The 20,111-nt window shown below is 42.0% G+C and overlaps 1 protein-coding gene across 2 annotated transcripts in view; it reads left to right on the forward strand.

Annotated features, from left to right (window-relative positions):
* Nucleotides 1-757: 757 nt before the first annotated feature.
* tshz1 (teashirt zinc finger homeobox 1) overlaps nucleotides 758-20,111 on the forward strand; it is a 30,790-nt gene continuing 11,436 nt past the window's right edge. The window contains exons 1-2 of one of the 2 annotated variants that reach the window (XM_056400166.1): nucleotides 758-1,026; nucleotides 1,249-1,891. In XM_056400166.1, coding sequence (XP_056256141.1) covers nucleotides 1,852-1,891 — 40 coding nt within the window. In that variant the 5' untranslated portion in view covers nucleotides 758-1,026; nucleotides 1,249-1,851. The remainder of the gene's footprint in view (nucleotides 1,027-1,248; nucleotides 1,892-20,111) is intronic. The other variant, XM_056400167.1, reaches the window with a different exon arrangement.

The raw sequence follows: 20,111 nt of genomic DNA on the forward strand, positions 1-20,111 counted from the left end.
TCTCTTTGCTTGAATTATTGGTGATTGATGTTTTCAAAGAATAATCCCAATAATCAGTCAGGCCTGACTTTGCTGTAGCAAAGATTATCCTCCATGTGTAGGATCAACAAAGACTAACTGGTTTATCGGTGATTTTATCGATTGTATGTGGTGATCTCTCTCACTCTCTCTCTCTCTCTCTCTCTCTCTCTCTCTCTCTCTCTCTCTCTCTCTCTCTCTCTTCATGTTTGTTTATTTGTGTTTTGTTTTTTGCAAATTAAAGGCAGGATCTGATCATTGTGCAGTGAATTTTTTCATTGCAATCCTTATCTAATGTTACACCTTGATATGTTTGAGAATGTTCACTAGTAGTGACTATTAAACCAAATCTCTCTCTCTCACACACACACACACACACACACACACACACACACACACAAACACAGACTGCACATCAACTTTTTTGAGGCAGCTCTCATTCTGTTGTTTTAATGGAAGTTTACAAATCGGCTGCCGGTGTGTCCACGACCAGGACGCACCTCTCCTGTAAGCTACACTGTGTGTGTGTGTGTGTGTGTGTGTGTGTGTGTGTGTGTGTGTGTGTGTGTGTGTGTGTGTGTGTGTGTGTGTGTGTGTGTGTGTGTGTGTGCGCGGGGGGGGCGGGGGGGGGACAGGAAGGCGTTGAAATGAAAGCCATCCCAGTGAACAATTAGAAGCAGCGGATTGACAGGTGGGCTCTGACTGTCAGGGTGACGCTTGTGGAGGGGTGGAGTAAAGGAGAGGCCGGAAAGGCAGCTGGATGTGTCTGTCTATCAGTGGGAGCTGTCTGAACGCACCGCGCATCACCAATGTGCGCACATTTCACTGCGGAGAATATCCGGGGACGCTCGTTGCGCTTTTGAGAATAAATAATAATAAATAAAAGCCAGGGGACAGTAAGAACAGCAGTCTGCGGCTCAGAGGGCGGGCCTGCTCGCTCTGTTTTCTGATGAGTTTCTGAGAAATTCGTCAAGTGTCCATGTTGACAATCGGGCGGACAGTGTATATGTGAGTATTTCATTATCCAGGGGGTGTTTTCAGAGAGACGGGGGAGCTGAATGCTGCGGGGTTTCTCCGCAAACACACACACACACATATATATATATACACACACACACACACACACACACACACACACTTGACTGATTGACATACACCCAGTTCGACTAACGTGTCAGTCTTTCCTCTCTTTTCCTGATTTTTTTTCATTATTTTTTTTCTTCTTCAAAGACCAGAGCTGGCACCTGGACGGACGGAGGGGAGAGAAACACTACAACAGCAGTTTGGACTCATCTCCACCACCCGAGTGAGTTACAGCGCAAGAAGAGGAGCTCCGTTTCCTTCACGTCTGCTGTGAACAGAGGTATGAAATAGTCCGGTGAGGGGGTGTAAACCTCTTTTGATGGGAACGCGGCGAGGGGCTCAGGCAGCTGTCCATATCCCTGCTCGATAAGACTGAGATCCGCACGGAGCTTCTTTCAGCCAGTTTCTCACCCGACTCAGCCGGCGATGAGTTTATGTGATCGGCAGAAGTTAATGGACGAGCCCGTTTAGCTCCAGATCGTTTCTAGTCTTCATTTTTCTCACCGGACATACCGATTATAAAATGACCAGAGACGCGTAGAGATTAAACCTCCACTTGCATCGCCTGATTAAAAAAAGAGAGAGACTTCTTCACCCTGCGAGGGATCTACACTGTAATTCTATCATCCCGCTGAAGAACTGAGGAAACGCTACTGGCTTTGATTTCCTCCCGTTGCACCGGTTTCCTCTCCAGCTTGTCCGCTATTTTGATCTCTGCATGAAAAGTCAAGCGGAAAGTCTTGCAGCAGCATGCCGAGGAGAAAGCAGCAAGCACCGCGGCGGTCAGCAGGTAAGCCCCGGCTCTGCAAACAAACACCCCCTCCATTAGAAACACACACACTTTATTCTCCCCCCCTCTCAGTAGACAAACAGCCAGGGATCTGCACTCACGCAGACAAGTTTACACAGCAGCGTATAGGCCTGATGCAGGACACAATACAAGGACAACAGGACCTCTCATAGACAGTAGACTTCTCTTATCGCTGTACCCATAAGTCTGTTCAGTATGTGCGTTCAGTTTAGTTACGAAGCTGACTCCTGCAACATCTCAGCGGCCCGTAATGAGTTTATTTCTACTAATCTAGTAAGGCATGTTTGACTGGCAACAGTATTGTTTCATTTACGCAGGCATACGCTTCAGTGCCAAATCTGCCTGTGAGAAATGAATGCGCTCAGCTGCACTTCAGTTTCAACGCTTTAAAGCTGATCCTCCACTAGGTTGCCAGCATCCAAGTTCTCCAAACAAAGCTCATCTTATCTCATTTTTACAGGCTAACGCGTTTGATGTGTTAGTGCCAGTAAAAAAAAAAAAAAAAGAGAGAGAAAAGAAAAGGGGGAGAAAAAAAAAAGAAAAGTGGCATATTTTCAGCTTGTGTTCCGCTCTGGGATTGCCATCCTTGATTTGATGCTTGATTGATCGCCTGTCATGCGACTTCCTTTGATCTATTCATTCCTGATAAACATCAGTAAATCATTCACCATAGAGACACGCATGCGCCCGGCAGCTGGACTCCCTCAAAGGATAACTTTTTGCCCCCGCCGAGGAGCAAAGAAAAGACAAATTGAAAGAAAAGTTCTCAAGCGGGATAAATACTTTGCGATTAATACCCAAGGGGGAGGGAACAAGGAAGGAGGGGAGGAGGGGTGCTGGGGCGTAGCGAGATCACAGAGAAGCATCTCATACAGAAATAACCCTAAAACACTGCAGGGTGAAGTAGGGAGGTTACTTTTAATGGTCACTGTTGACCTGACCTTTGTGCTCATTTCTTAGAAACAGGAAATGTTGTTAAAGTTGTCATAAATGTTGCTAACCATAACACCAACCATGAATATAACGGTGATAAGTAAGGAGACAAAGTATGTAAAATCACTATACTGGGTACCACAAATCTGTTCTGTAAGTCACTAAAGGAATATTATCCATCACCATGTGATGTGAAATCAAGTTTCAGATTGTGAAGTTGCTAATAATTAACTTCCTGGTATGAAAAACCTATTAATTATGTTTCCAAATATTTAATAGCAAATGTAATACCATAATATTAAAGTATTAAGGTGTCTTTCAAATGAGAGTTTGTAATAATCCTTCCATAAAGTGTTAAAAGTTCACATTTAACAAGCATTTTTCTTCAGAGAAAGTACTTCAGCAAAAGTAAATAATAACATATAAAGTCGTATTTTGAGAGAAATTCTGTGCCACAACATTTTGCATTTTGACACTCGGGCCTCCCCGTTATCGTTTAGTTGACCAGACATGAGCTGCTGTGCGAGAGAATCGCATGTTTGCCTGAATTCATTTGATGTCCCTGGGAGATGTGTGTGATTGACATGCATTTCCAAATGACAGGAAAAGAGGAACCTTTGAAGTTCATGCAGTAATGACCAAAGCTGAATAAAACAGCTGTAGAATGTTAAGCAGGCGGTGGAAATGTGAGGTTAAGCAGACTTAATCAAGGTTGTGACGGAAAGACTTTGAACTCGGTGGGGCTGTAATTTCTAATTGACGCGAGGCTTTAGTGATGGATAGAGAGAAATGTGTTTGAAGAACAAGCCTGCACAGTGAAAAGGAATAGTGTCTCTTTCTACCTCTGCCACAAATGCTGGTGAAATCCCCAAAAGACAGCAAAAAGTGTTGTTTTCTCTGTTTTCCAGCCTCTTCTGGTCGTTCAGCAGAGCTCTGAAGTGGCCCCATTCCGGCTCAGCTTCTGAATATTGATTTAATTGTCTGTTTTTGTGACAGACACATACATCACACGCAGTGATGGTCAATCCCAACTTGGCAGACTTTGTCTGTGCATCATTTCCGGTGCTTTAACTTTAACTTTAACACCTCTACTGATGTGTGTGTGTGTGTGTGTGTGTGTGTCTGCTTCCTCAGTTAAATGGTGTACACACCTATAAACGCAGGCTATTTTTATAACGCATTACCAGATATTTCCACAACCCAGATTTGTCACTTTGGAGTTGCACTAAAACAAAATGTTGCATATGCTCCTCAGAGAGAGAGAGAGAGAGAGAGAGTGTCAATGGCTCTTTGTATGCCATTTCAAATGGGCTCTGTTTCATCAGTCACAGTGATGATTTTAGACCCTGTAATGGCGCTGTACCCTATCTAGATTATGACCAGTGACAATACATCAGTGTTCTTTCATTTGGAACCACATTACTGCATCTGTTAGTTTTGGCAGTTGAGTTCAGTGCAGTGCTATTTGAGCAGCAGAGACTTTTGCTGCAGTCATTTGTCGTCATTTTCCTTTTTTTTTTTTTCTTTTTGTCTTTCACTGAAGTGCAGTAGTTTTGAGGTATTTCTCATAGGAGCTCAGGTAAGTAATGAAATATAAATAATGCAGTAATATCCAATAACAACAATCAAGACAAGAATAAAATGAAGTAGGAGTTCAAATTATAAAACAGTATTGGGACAACGACTTAAAGCTTCTCTTTTGCTAGTATAGATTTCATATTTTACATTTAACTCATGTCGTGTGCATGTGTTACTTTTGATTGTGTGTAACTGAAGTTAGTGTTGAAACTATTAGTCAATTGATTGACTAGTTGTGCAACAGAAAAATTATCTGCAACAACTTTTACAACCGATTAGTCGTTCAAGCCATTTAACAAGCAAAAAAAGCCAAACATTGTCTGGTTCTAGTTTCACACACGTGAATATTTGCTGTTTTTCTCTGTTTAAAATCACTGTAAACTGAATATATGTTGATCTGACAAAACAAGCAATTTGAAGACATCAACTTTGGCTCTGAAAACTTTCTAGTATTTCCTCTTTTTTTATAGATTCATCTTTTAATTAAAAAATATTTTCTAGATAATAATAGTTTGTTGCAGCCCTAGTTGAAGGGCTGTGATAACAGCACAACATCACCTTTATATCTAGAGAAAAGGGGACATGAAAGAATTTGATAGTAACTGCAGTAATCACAGACTTTTAGGAAGTGACCTTTGACACTTATGCCCCCTTTCTTTTTTATCACTGTTGAAAGAAAACTGTGCATGATATCAGATCGTTTGCATCAGTGCCATTATCATGTTTAGATATGACAACATATTCTTCACATTACAGCAAGATAACCAGGAATTGGTTTAATCAGTGGATGTGAAATATACAAAGAAGCCATAATTCTATATTACTGAGGTCACAGTTTTGATTGCTGTTGGAAAATGAATGGTATTGCAGCACGTCTACCCTCGCTTTTAGTTTGCCAGCCACAATATCTTAAATCAAACACTGTCACTCTAAGTAATGAATCTGTCAACTAATCACTCAACATGCCAACGTGATTGCAGTGTGACACTGTGCTAAATTTATTCCACGGGAGTTAAAAAGGTCTAGCTTCAAAAAATATATAATTTTTTTTTTTTTTTTTTTACTACCTTTCCTGCATAACATCCAGTTTTACTGACTGAGACAGCACAAGAGGAAGAGGTGGAGCAGTCCACAGTGGGATGGACCAGGATACGGGTCCATAAGCAGTTTCTGTACTGACAGAATTAGTGCAAGTCATGAGGGGAGATATAGTGACGTGCTGTGATACTGTCAAACGTGACCGTGTGGAAATGTGTCCCTTTATACCTGAAGATCGTAATTAGTTTCCTTTTGTCTGCTCTCTTGATAGAAATGTTAGGCACCTGGCTGCTTTTTGCCACTCACACACCGATGCCACTAATTAAGAAGTTTAAACATAAATCAAGTATTCAGGTTCCAATCAGAGACTGAGGGTGCTGGTAATTTCTTTGATATACATTGCTTAGTGACTCCTATAACTTCAGTGCTACATTTTAATGATCTGTCTTTAGCTTAGCTCAACACGTGTTTAATTAAAGCACTCTGCAACATTTGTCCGGCTTGAAGCCACAATGAGCTACACACTGATTCAACAGAATGCACAGACAGTAGTGCCTTGCCTTGTGAGCTTCTCCACTGACATCAGTAGCTGCTTTCTTTTTCCCTAAACACATCCCACGTTACTGCCACTATCACTACCTCAATGCAAAAGGAGCCTCTTAATTATGACTTGAGGGTTGGTGGGTGGGTGGGAGGGTGGGGTGGCGGTGGTGGGGGTTGAGCTTTCCTTCTTCCCGACGGCATCGTTAGCCGCGGTCCCTAATTATCCAGGTAGCTGACGGATCAGTGACAGGGCCCCACCGATTAATGCTGACAAATTCAGCAAGGTGTCAAGTCTGCAAGCTGCCTTGATATAATCAACTCGGTGTTAGCCACTTCTCATATGCCCACCCCCAGTTGTTCCGGTGTAAACACAACAGCAGAGGTTGCTCGCAGTCTGACGCGACAAATCGAAGTGTGTGACTTGTAAAGCCAACACACTGCTGGACACCAACAGTCCTGTAACAAGGTTAGGGATGGTTGTAGTATCAAGTTTGGATGATTAGTGCGTGAACCAGTACATACCAGTAATAGAAGTAGTTTTGGATAGTTTTAAGAATGTGAATGTGGCTTCCTGTGAATGTGAGAGATTTTTCTTAATACTTTACTTTTCCCTCTGATCTCTCTGGTAACAGCTTTTTGGTTTGTTTGACAGAACAGGAACAAAGTTCTAAGACGAGCAGCATTAATACATTTTGTTGTTACTTTGCATTGTATTTCCTCTGCAGAAATTTAGCTCACGGCACCTGTCAACTAAGCAGCCAGCACCAAAAGATGACTATTAGAGCCTTGTGTTGGTTTTATCGGGACACTTCTGATAAAGTATTTAATGACATTTGTCAGGAGTTGAAGCTGAGTTGTGAGAAAAAAAAAAATAGAGAACAGAGCATGTCGGTGTGTTTATGTGTGTGTATATGACTCTGCATCACTGAGCAAGATGAGGCGTTTGCCCTGCGTGTGTGTGTGTGTGTGTGTGTGTGTGTGTGTGTGAATATGAAATATTCTGATCTGGTGATAAGGCAGTGTATGTAAAGTGTCATTAACAGGTGACATTGACTGAAGGAGTCAGTGGATGTATTTGCTATGCCACACTCCGCTACACCCGTGGTTTCATTTGCATGTGTTGTCAGAGCCGGTAGGCCTCCAGGAAATCAAAGACACACACTAATACGCTCGCTCGCACAACTGCGCTCTCTGTCCTCATCTTCGTGGAGGTTAAGTGACAAATGAAGATCGATGACTGCTCTTATGGAAAAGAGAGGGTCGAATTGAAAATATGTGGGAATTAGGCTCGCCAGCAGGGTGACGATGTAAAGGCATTCAGAGCTGCAGTCGCAGGGTAAAACTATCCCCGCGCTTAATGAGGTTCAGAGGAAGCAGGAAAACCTGGATTTTCACTCAAGCACGACGCACGGAGATTTGACAAAGAAATAAAGAGAACAAGGTCATTTTCACAGGAATGAAATTCACTAGCATCCTCAGTCTTAAATACATCCTGCTCTTATTTATTGTCCCTGATTTTCACTGTGCCTGTTTTCCATTCACAAAGATATCCTGGCTACAATTCAAAACAGCTGCAAAACAAAAGCCACAATGTACAGTCGGGGATGTAAGATAATAACAGGAATAATAACAAGAATGAAATCATCCACATGGATGTCCTTAAGGGGTTTAGGGCACCGGTTGCTAATTACAGTGAAGCGTACACACTGACCTGGCAAAGTTTTCCTGCCAATTGAGTAAAATAGCCATTTTGGTGAAATGTAGAAGAGAGTAAAAGCAAAAGCAGGGATTATGAATTAAATTCTATTGGTTACATTTCACCCTTGAGTCCAACACAAACACGTGGATTTCACACAGCATATGTGGTTGTGTGCGTATATGCTCAGCGATCAGGATTTAGGGATTTATGAGGGTCAATTCTTTATTTTTCACATTAAGAAACTGAGAGTTCCAGTTCCAGTTATTAGGCATGATTTCAGGCAAGTGAAACTACGCTTGCAGCTGCACATTTGGAATATGTTCACTGTGTCTATAGGCTGTGGCAAAGCAGCAAAGAATTGTGGGCAATCAGGCACCCAAAGTGGGCCAGCTGCATTTGCTTCTTTACACACAAACATTGGACAGAGTTTGTCTAATAACTGCAGCAATTTCAGATGCAGACAAAGGGAATTGGCGTGTGGAAGTGTGGAGAAAGGAAAGAAAGATGCAGAGAAGAAAGAGAAAAATGGCGTCGTGATTTAAGGCAAGAAGAAGGGAGGTCCAGGGTACACTCAGAGGCCAGTGTGTACTCAGGGGAGCCCCTGTCTCGACTACTTCCACTGTAGTATACACACTGTGTTTAGTGTGTGTGTTTTGCTGTTTTCCCATACTTTTTCATTTGCTGTACAGCTGTCTTGTGTGTTTTTGTCATCTAAGTATAAATGCTCATGTTTCGAATTATCAATTCCAGTGTGATGTCACATGAGTGTATCTGTATGTATTGTGTGTGTCCTTGTGTGAGTGATTGATGCACTGTACACCAGACAGATGCTGTTATTGGAGAGACAGAGTAAGCCAGTGTTGGCTGCTGTGATCGAATTTGTCCAAAGCCAGAAGGACTCTCTCAGATATTGGTTTCTGCATTTTGCTCCAGTGATCTAAGATATTACTGAGCTTCTTCTTTTTTTTATTCTAGTTCTGCACTTGATGTATTAGAAATTGCCACTGAGGCAGTGCCTGTTGCGGTAATCATGGTGATCAAGCTAGAGATAAGACTGGAGATACATGACCACCAGAGCAAGCACAGTGAGGTTTAAATTATTCTCAGTACTCTCTTTTTATTGAATCTCTTGCTCGCTCTCATTGCCGATACTTGAGTCAAGTGCTAAGTCAGTTAAGCTAAGACTGAAAAACTGCCTTTGATCCACAAACTAAGCATTAAAAAACAGTGGTGAAGCGAGTGAGCTGCTGCTGGAGGCCCAAGCGCTACCCGGCCTTGAAGTTGTGTTGCTTCTGTTAACCAGCCTTGAACATCTGGGTTGAAGCAGGGAGGGTAAGAGAGGGTGTGGGTGTGGGTGAGGGAAACAGAGGGGAAAAAGACAACAGAGGGAGAGAAAGCGGGGCTGTGAAGAAAAGGTATTAAAAGTGACAGATGAACAGGACTTGGGTAGACGTTTTCCTGCAGCAGCTGTGACTGCTGCCATCGCTCTGACAGGTGTCAATTAAGAATTACTGCCGGGGCCCTGTAGTCATTTTTTCCTGCCCAGCTGTCTGCCTGTGTGCCTTTCTGAGAAATAACACTTTACCCTTGTCACTGCGTTAGCGCTTAGCTACAGTCGCCCCAGAAAATGAGTGCATGGCGGGCACACTAATCGATAACCAGTGTATTAGCAATTATTTTGCCCATTGATTTACGGTGGGGCAGCGACTCCCACTGCGTTGTTATTAGCCACTGATTATATGTGCCTGTGCTGTAGTGCAGACACGCAAGCCAACACATACACTTGCTCTGCTGTTGCCAGGTAGGTATATTTTATCTTTAGAGCCAAGTACGCATGTAGGGACAAAAAGATAATGAAGAACAGTGCAATGTCACCAATATTTCGTCTCTACTAAAATAAATAATAAAATAATCTTTTTTTTAAATTAGGCCAGGTCAGGTTATAGAATCTCTTTTGCCGCTAAACGTTCATTTGACTTTGGAAAAGTAATATATTATTTAATGATTTTATTTTCAGACATTCTCTGAAATAGAGCTCTGGTACTGAATGTATGTATTTCATGCTCTTTAGTAAAAAAAAAAAAAAAGGAAAAACATGTACCACTTTGCTCTTGTGTGCTAGACTTCCCCTTTGGCCTCCCATAATTCCAGAAGGACTCAGCCACCACATCTTGAATTTCAGTAAATCCTTACGTGTCACCTTGTTGGGTTAAAGGTTGCTATACTGGCCCTTCAGTCAAATGATATATGTGTTGGCCATACCAGATGGAGCTGAAGTGAATGGTTGATTAATTCATGTTTTCTGGTTCCAGTTTCAGAGTGTGTTACTTTCGTCTTTGTTATATCAGTGCACATTAATGTATATTTTGGTTTTAAACTACTGTTCTGACAATTAATAATTGTATTAATAAAGATGACCAATTCTAGATGTTTACAAATGAAATTAATGATTGATTAATTAAAAATATATACCTGATCAAATAATAATAAAAATGATCGTTAGTTGCAGGCCTACTACCAGCTTTCCATATACTTCTCAGCTCTTTAGCTTACAGCTAACAATTTCTATTGATGTCAGGGTGAAATGCTAACATGCTAACAGTAGGTACCATTTTCAAAAAAACAGCTCATAGAGGACTGAGTGCTCTTACTTTGAAAAGCGGAAATAGAGTCATCGGCAGGCGATCACTTGTTTTCAGAAAGTGGTCTAGCAATACAATAGGTTTTTCGTTCAGATTGGCAGAAAGTTTGTCTCTGTGTGTTTAAAATGCAAATCCACAAGCGTAGAACTGAGAGCCACAAATTTCTTTTCACAATTCAAAAAAAGAAAATTGATTCCCAAATGCATGTCCAAAAGTTGTGTGATCTGTTTTATATTTGCAAGATATTTCTATCAGTTGTCAAATTCATTTTTTGTATTTGTGGAAGGTTTTTTTTATATTTTCAGATTACATATTACACACATGGATTGTTGATCTGTTCACACAAATAATATTGAGACAAATCTAGACAGACAGTGACAGTGCTAACTACTGCACAACTGTTTAGCTGAGTGTTGTACCTCAGGAAAAATTCCATTTAGGTTTAGAACAGGAAAATTAAAACTTTATAATGGAAAGTTGCATCAATTTTTCACGCCAAACTATAAAGCAACCCAGAAAAAGGCTGGAGGCTTACAAACAGAATTAGTATATTTTGTTTATGTTTTTTTTTTTGTTTTTTTGTGGTTGCCTTGGTAATGGTTGGATTTGGACTTAATACGTATACACATGATAAGTGTACCCTGTTGGTGTTTTGAATATAATCCCCCTGTAAACACTGGGAGAACAATAACATTAATTAAACACATGAAAACTAAGCAGCAGCTAGTTTCGTTTTGCCTTCACTGCCCTAAAGAGAGCTTTGGTTGTACTGTATGTACAGCATGTGGTGCTAAATCCGGCCAACCCCGACACTGTATATCATGACAGTTACTCGTTTCTAGTACATAGCACTGAGAAAAGCTGGCCTCAGCATATCCAAACAGCAGCCAGTGCAAGTGGACAAAAGTCAGGGGGCGGAAATTTTTATCCCCCAAGGAGTGTTTATTTAACTGATAAGGTGTGGGTTGAGAAGCAATGAATATCATTTTTTTTGGACACTAGTTTACTGCAGATAAGCCATCTGGGAATTGGTACAGTTAACAGATGACACTTTGTCCTTGAGAGGGGACGCTGGGGAAGGTCATGCTGCAGCCTGGTGTAGTTCCACTGCCTTCGCTCTCTCCTCCCCTTACCTCTTCATCTTTATATCAGCCCACAAACCTACAGCCTTTCTCTCTCATTCTCTTGGCTCGTTTTTTTTTCTGGGATTACTGGCCCTCTCCTCTCTTTCTCTCTCTCTCTCTCTCTCTCTGTAAGCCTTTTCTCATCTTCCTATCAGTCATCAATCTCTATCTTACTGACTCAATTCTCCTCTACCCTGCTCATATTTTCTTTCATCTTCTCCCTGTCTCTCGCCCTCATCTATCGCTCTCTCACCGGATGCTCAAGAGTCAGTGAACTGGTTACAAGAACATGAACTCGACATCTGAAAAGGAGAGCTTAATACGCTCCTCTTTCAGGCCCGCTGGCCTTGTTCCCATATATCAAGAACCTCTTTTTTTGAATAGTCTGATTTCAGCGACATTCTGCAGTCACACTTCTGACTTGTAAAAATCCAAAAGGTCACAGGGCAGTAAAGTCTTGTGTCATCTTCTTTGAAGTCTGAGCACATGACTGTCACATATTTTCCAAGAGCCATTCCCATTAAGCAGATAGTTATCCATAAAGCATGTTGCACAGGAAAAGAATGAAAGCATATTTTGTTGATGTGGCACTATTCAGTTTTGTTTGACGCTTTCATTAAAAAGAAACCCATAGACCACAATTTCCTCGGGGTTACGCACAGTAATCACTTAACAGTCGTCGGCTTCAGTGCGCCACTTGATGGGCAGTTGAAAGGGGATATAATGTCTCGTGATCCCAGTCAATTCAACAACACCACATGCTACCCCCCAAAAATTCCTCCCAAATCTTTCCTGAGCCGGCGTGTTGTCTCAGACAGTGACAGTCACAGGGGGTATAAGCTCAGCTCTGTCCCTCTAAGTCGTCTGTCTCAGAGAGAACAGCAGGAGGCCTCTTGTATACCCAAATGTCTCCTCTGTCAGTGTGTCTCTCTCATCACTCAGTCCCTCACACACCGAACCAGCTGTCTGTCTGTCTAACTTGCTGGCTGGATGTCCACCTGAGCATCTGTTTCTGAATACCTGTCTCTGTTTGTGTCTCAGTTTGTCTGATGCCCCAACTGTTGGCCTGTTTACTTGTCTATCTCTAGTCCATCTGCCTCTGGTCTCTCTCATCACCATCGACACTTTGAATAATGTCACCAATAACATTGAACTTTGACGTAAATACAACAAAAAGTGCTGTGATCTGTTGTAGCTGCTTGTGGAGTGTAACTAAGTACATTTACTTAAGTAATGCACTTACATGAAAATTTGAGGTACTTCTTTAGTATTTCCACTTTATACTGTTACTTAGAAAGATATTGTAATTTTTACCTCACAACATTTATCTGACAGCTGGAGTTACAAGATACCATGAGTTTGGCAGGCAACCAGCAGTGAGTGCGTTAATGCGCCTGGTGAAGAAATTGTCATAACATAACCCCCTTTAAAACCACAAATTTTCATTTTTACACAAGATATAGTATGCTACTTACTATGCTAGAGGCATTGGAAGAAGGCTTTTGTTACCTTTGAGCAGAGCCAGGCTAGCTGTTTCCCCCTGTTTCCTGTTTTTATGCTAAGCTAAGCTAAGTGGCTGCTGAGTGAACAAATGTAAGAAATGCATCGATTTTCCCCTGTAACTCCCGGCAAGACAACAAACCAAGTTTGTGGAACTATTCCTTTAAGATTTGCTCATAAAATAGGATACATTGTTAGAGAATGAAGATCCCAACAGTAAGTAAAGTAGTTAAAATGACTTCTACCCCAACCAGCTACAATATTAAACAACTACAATTCACAGTAATTATCTCCATAATAATCCAGTGGAATAATGTATAATAACACACTGACTGAAGGGCCAGTGAGTATAATGAGTACTTTTACTTATGATACTTAAAGTATATATTCCATGACTTTGACTGAAGTAACCTCTTGAATTAAAGAGTTTGACTTTACATTGTGGTATTACAGGTTTAACTTCTTCTACAACTGGTTGTAGCCCATAGCTACTACTTGCATCTTTTTCTGTGAAATCTGAATGAAAAATGTCTGTTATCCATTCAGACTATGAAAAGTTTGTTCCTTTTAATTATCATGGCTACCTTCTACAAATCGTGATTCATTAAAGGCTTCTGAATCCTGTCTATCTGCTCCATTAATTTCCATTTCATAGCATTTGCCTCTGCCTTCTCCCTTACTTTCTAATTTGGGTACTGCTTGCTGTTTCACCTTTGTGAAGGTCTGTGTAATATATCTGTCATCTTGCTGAATACGTACGGTATATTTGGAATTTTTATGGTCTTACAGTTAAAGTCCAAGAATGGCCACATTCCCAGTTTCACTGTGTCTGTGCATGTGAGTCATTTTTAGGTGAGTGTGACGTACTTTTTTTAGTTAACCAATCTGTTTTTCCTCTCCATCTTTTCAGTTTGTCATTTCATTAATTTCCTGACTTGCCTCATAGTTGGAGCTTTGTTCGCAAACTTCTCTGGTTTAGCAATAACTGCTGTCTCATTTTAGAAAACACAGACAATGAAGCTATAAAGTTATGCCATACACATTGAACTGGAAGTCTGAAGTGATGACGCAACAGTATACTTTACAATATAAAGTAGTACAATATACTTTATTTACCAAAAATATACTTTACTCACTGATAATGTATAGGAGGGCAAATATCTTGGTAAATAATACATTGTTGTAGTAGTCTCAAAGTTTGAGAGATGAAAAATTTGGATTCAGGGTGATACAATTTGATTTAGGGCTGCAATTAAACATTATTTTCATTACTGATTAATTTGCCTATTATTTTCTTGACTTTATTTGTTCTATAAATTGTCAGAACGTAGTGAAAAATGACCATCACAACTTACTAAAGCTATAATGTGATGTAATCAAATTACCTGCAGTACGTATCGTTGGTCAATCAACAGTCCACAAGCCAAACAATTCAGTTTGCTGTCAGAAAACATCAAGAAAAGCAGCAAATCCTCCCACTTTAGAAGAAGGAACAAGAGAACGTACTTGAAATACTTTATAAAAATGTATTACATTTCATTGGCTTGACATGTCATAATGCTCTTTTGGTTTCCATACGAACCCAACATACATTTTGCTCCCTCTATTGTGGTCCGTGGAGGTTATGGTTACACGAGGGAGCAAGTCAATATAGTATCCATCATTTATGATTTCCAGCAAGAGAAAAAATGTGTGCTGGTTTGAACTAGCTTGAGGCTTCTCTGGTATCAATAACAACAGGTTGCTTTGTTTTATTTCAGTCAGAAAAAAAGCAGCTGTTGTTTATACTGTTCTGGACCCTTTTTTATACAAAAAACTTTTGATATCAACTTATCACTGTGAGAAACTGGAGTATCAGAGATTAGAGTCCACTGTGTGAGACTCTCACACTGGACTGACAGTAACAGGACAACAACCCAGATGATGTAACAGTTATGCCGAACAAATGTTAATTTATCCAGATATCGTCAGCAGAATCAGCAGAGTATATTACACAATCGGGAGTTTTGTGCTTCGATACTGAATCTTTCAATAGAGAATGATGAATCTGAGAAGTGCTTTTCTTTGAAGAGCTTTGTAGAGAAAGGTTTGGTGCATTTTGCTCTGAGCAACCAAGTGAGTTCTGGTTTTTTCAAGGGCATTTGATTGCAACTAAAGCTGCAGGTAGCACGCATCTTTTACAAAGGGACCCACTGTTAAAGCATCACTGGTTGTTGGTAGCAGCTGATAGGGTGCATGAAAGTTCGAATACGTTCAGAGCATCCAAGTGTGGGTCGGAGTTCTCATCTTGAGACAGGAACTTAACCACATAGCTGGAAAAGGTCTGTCTGAAGAGAAGTTGGTTAAAGAGACACTTTCACATATCCTTACAACTATTTTAAAACTACTGTTGGACGTTTTTAGCCTTGCAGTGCCAGACAGTGGAGCTTCTATGGAAGCAGCACTGATGGCACAATCCTGAGAGGATGAAAATGTGCACCCCTCCTCTCGATATTTGGGATCTATTATGTATGGAGGAGCTGAATGTCTACATGACCAGGGCCAGAGAGCTAGACAGGACTGAGTGAGACACTATTGTGTGTGTGAGAAAGAGAGAGAGAGAGAGGAGGTGCAGAAAAGAAGCAATAGAAGGAGGGGCATAGAGGGGTGAAAAAAAGAGTGACAGTGGACAAAAAAGAACCAGGGAGGAAAGGGGGGGGGGGGGGGATGAGGGAGTGGAAAAAGAGGAGGCTGAGCAACAGAGGAGTGAAAGAGAAATGACTTGAGGGGTTGAGGGATGGAGAGAGAGGTGGATAAAGCGAGAGGGAAAAGTATCAAGGCAGCGGAGAAGAAAAAAGAAAGAGAGGGAGAGGCAGTGAAAGCATTTGGATAGTGGAAGAGAGAGAAAGAGAGAGGGGAGGATGTCACCCATGGCTGCCACTCATCACTCACAACTTAATGACGCTGTTTCCCCCCCTTTCTCTCGCTTCTTTTCCGTGGGAGAGGGGGAGGGAGTTCGTCCCGTGCCCAATCAAACAGGGTCATTCAGAGTTCACAACCTCCAGGTGGGACTGTCTTCCACCAGGGGAAATGTTTGTGGATATGGGTGGTGTGTAGCTGTAAGGATCCTCTGCAGCAGGAGATAGTTAAGTGAGGGTGAGGTTTGTGGATGACATGAAAATTAGAATAAAGATTAATCAAGTTGCGGTGAAGGTTTTGTTCATATACAAAAAGCAGAATGAGTGAAAAAAACATATTCGTATAAGAGTTAACACTGGGTTCCAAGTCTGACAGCTCTTTAAACATGATTAAGACTTTGTTTTTCCTGCCTGTCAGCCTTTCATTTTGGTCAAGGTGCAAATGCCTGGTCCAAAGTTTTTGCTCATGTGTTTACATATGTGTATGTTTGAAGCATGTGTGTTTATGTGTGTGTGTGCGTGTTTGTTTGCAAGAAAACCACTCCGGCTGTCTGTTGCGTCCTTCTGGGATTGGCCTGATTCCTATTCCAGCGTTGGAGTTTTTATTCAGTTTGTGTTTGTGTGTGTTTGTGCATGTGGGAGTGTGTTTGTGTGTGTGTGTGTGTGTGTGTGTGTGTGTGTGTGTGTGTGTGTCTGTGTGTGTGTCTGTGTGTGTGTGTGTGTGTCTGTGTGTGTGTGTGTCTGTGTGTGTGTGTGTGTGTGTGTCTGTCTGTCTGTGTGTGTGTGTGTGTGTGTGTGTGTGTGTGTGTCTGTCTGTGTGTGTGTGTGTGTGTGTGTGTGTGTGTGTCTGTGTCTGTGTCTGTGTGTGTGTGCACGCGCGCGTGTTTGCATGCACGTGCGCACGCTTAGCTCCATTTGTCCTCTCACTCATTCCTGTTTCTGGGAAGCATCAGCCGTTTAAAACTCAAACGGCAGGATTTTTTTCCCTCGCTCTCCTCCTCGCACCAAATTTGGGGAACAGCTGGGGCGGCCATGACGATGATTTGTCTCCCTCTGCCCGTCCGCCTGACAGGTTGAGACCATGCACACACATACACACACACGTACTACTCAGGGAGACACAGACACTCACTAATAGGCACATATACACACAATTAAACATGCTCTCAGTATCACAGACAGACAGGCACAAACACACATACACACACTCTCACGCAGACACAACCGTAGACACATACCCCTTATAAGAGGCCGTGTTCTCAGGGCGCTGCCAAAACACTCTGATTTCCTTTAGCCTGGGCGGCCATACATCAGCTCGGGGCCTCCCAGCCCGGATGGCAGGGGCTGACAGAATGACATGTGTCATTTATCAAACGAGGGGCGCCAGGCCTCAGGAAAAGAACAGACTGCGCGTGACAAAGCCCCCCGAGAGCTCTCCTCCACTCACAACGAGGGGAGTGTGTCATGGGATAGACACTGACAAATCTACGGAGATAGAACACACATGGATACACTCTGACACCAACACACAAGCAGAAGAGAAACACACTGAAAGCCACTTCCAGCACATATACAAACCCAACACATTATATTCAAGCTGCACTGTAAACTGTAAAAGAAGCTCTTTGTTTTTTTGCCTCTGTTTAAATAAAGAGAAGATGTGTAAAACGCAAGGCAAAAAAAAATATATTTTCTGAATTTTGATATGCTGGCAGTGGATCCACAAACACACATACCCACATATACACCCACATGTATGTTTCCCTTGCAGCCAGAGAAGCCGCAGCCAAAGCTTCTCCTGTTGCCAGCAGCAGGCCTGTCTGTGTGCCCGTCCTTCTTAATGAACGGTCACTGGCTGCCGAAAGGAACTCTCTTAGCTGGCAACGGCGCTCCATCTCCTTCCTTTCATATCCATGCCACCACACACGCACAATATCCCTCTTTTTTCCTTCATTATGTCTCCCCTCTCTTCATTCCTTCCCTTTCCTCTTCCCTTTCTGTGTCGTGATCCCCCTCCAACCCCTTTTACTCTTTCCATAGCCCGTTCATTTGTCTTCATAAGGCTAATTTATTTTCTCTGCCAGATGCAAGCTGACAGCCATCAGTCTCCCTCTCCCACACACGCTGACGCGCACACACCTGACCTCCTGACATCCAGATAAATACTAAAATGTACACACAAACGCACACAGCTCTTTTCTCGTTTTTTTACTCCTTTACTCCGTCTCTGTTACTCTCACACACACACACACACACACACACATAGCCTATATTACCTCACACGCTGCTCTGAGGTCAGCTTTACGGTCACATACCCTCTGTTTTACCCCTGTCCTCCACCCCCTCCAACCCCCAAAACCCTCCCATTAACATTACAGAAGATGGATGTGTCTTCATAGCGGAGATTGATTGCGGATATAGAGTTATGGTGCCATTTATGTGTGTGTGTGTGTGTGTGTGTGTGTGTGTGTGTGTGTGTGTGTGTGTGTGTGTGTGTGTGTGCGAGTGTGTGTTAGTGTTAGATGGAGGGCACTTTGGGAGGCGGCGTTTGGAGCTGAAATGTGAGGGAGGCAGGCTTTTCTCTCCTTTCCAGAACCTTCCAGCCGTTCGTTGTCTGTCCACAGCCTGATATTGTGCTCTGTTGAAGGATTGCTTCCTCTCTTCCTGCCTCTCTCTCTCTGACTGTGAAGCTGTTCATAGCCATTGTATGCTCAGACACACACACACACACACACACACACACACACACACCACACACACACACACACACACACACACACACACACACACAGGCATGCATAGTCGCACACAGACACAATTAGGGTGAGATGGCTACTGATACAAGTCCACTTTGAGAGCTCAGTACATAATTTACTGACTTACTCCAGAGACCCTTTTTCTACCACTAATCCCTCCTCCCTCGTATCATTTCTTCTTTTGTCACTTTATTGCCATGGTCATCAGGAAGAGGAAAAAAAAAAAGTCCACACAAGCACACATACAAAGTGCTGAGTGGTTCATCTTATGCTTTTGTTATAATTTTTGTTACGCCCCTGTGCTCTTCATCACGCTTTAAATCCTAAACTAGTGTTGAAACAAAACAGCAGAACTTTGTTTAATGGAGCACCAGACTTCGGCACTAGCTCGTCACTTGAGCTGGCAGGATGAAAAAGAAAATGTGGCGATGCATAAAGGATAGCGGTTTTGATGGTGCACAATTGCCGGAATTTCCCTGGTGTCACATGCAGTTAAAAGCACTAAAATGTTTGGGGACGTTCGGTCGTCCTGAGCAGCCTCCTGCCCGGAAGGTTTGCGGTTCTAATTAATTTCCCTGAAGTGACTTTATGGTTTTTAAAGTTATGATTTCTTTGTCTGTCTTTGTGCGTGTTGCGAAGGTGATGTAAGTCAGGTCCCTGAGGTCCTGTTCTCACAGTGTCCTCTGCATTCTTGTGTGCTGGCTTGTGTAGCGTATCTGGTGTTTGGGTTGTTTTCGAATGCCTTACTGAGAAGTGGATAGAGTACAGAGGAGCTGATGAAAAGTTTTGATCCTGAAAACAAAATGTCATGTGTTTGTGGCACCCCGGCCTTTTAAATCAGTTCCACAGTTTTATGGCCCGGTCACACCAGAATTTTAAACAGCAATATTTAGCAACAATTCCAATTGAATCACTGTCACCAGTAGATTTGCTTGTATCAAGTTCAAATTTAATTAACTTTAGCATGCAAATTTGCACCGTTGATGAATAGCAAGTGGTCTTGACGGTGCTAACGGACTGAGAGTCAGAGAGTCCAAAATGGAGGAGGAAATCATAGCTTGTTAGCTGCGTCACACCTTCCACTTTCATTGTACCTCCTCTGTTGGAGTATATACTGCTCAGAAAAAAAGAGGACTGTTTTTTTGGGCAGTTAAGAGCAGGAGTTGATGGTGCAAGTACTTGTTGTACAAATAAGGGATCAAGCTAACAAGCTTGCTTTATCACACATCCCTAGCTCAGGTAGCTTTTTCCCCCTCTTCATTAACTCTTTATTGAATGAAATAATGCTAAATCTCAAGAACAAATCCGAGGACAAGAACTAAACATCCCAGTACAGAGAGAGAAAAAGGAAAAAGCTCTGAGAATTATTTTAAAATGAATTATATTCCCTGCTGACTAGCTTGTTAGCAGTTAGTCTAATCCTCTAGAACCAAATAGTTTTTGCAAAGACGAGCGCATGAATTTCACTGTGCTACTTCACCGGCATCTA

The sequence above is a fragment of the Seriola aureovittata genome, chromosome 16 (genome assembly GCF_021018895.1).
Source record: "Seriola aureovittata isolate HTS-2021-v1 ecotype China chromosome 16, ASM2101889v1, whole genome shotgun sequence".
Lineage (NCBI taxonomy): Eukaryota > Metazoa > Chordata > Actinopteri > Carangiformes > Carangidae > Seriola > Seriola aureovittata.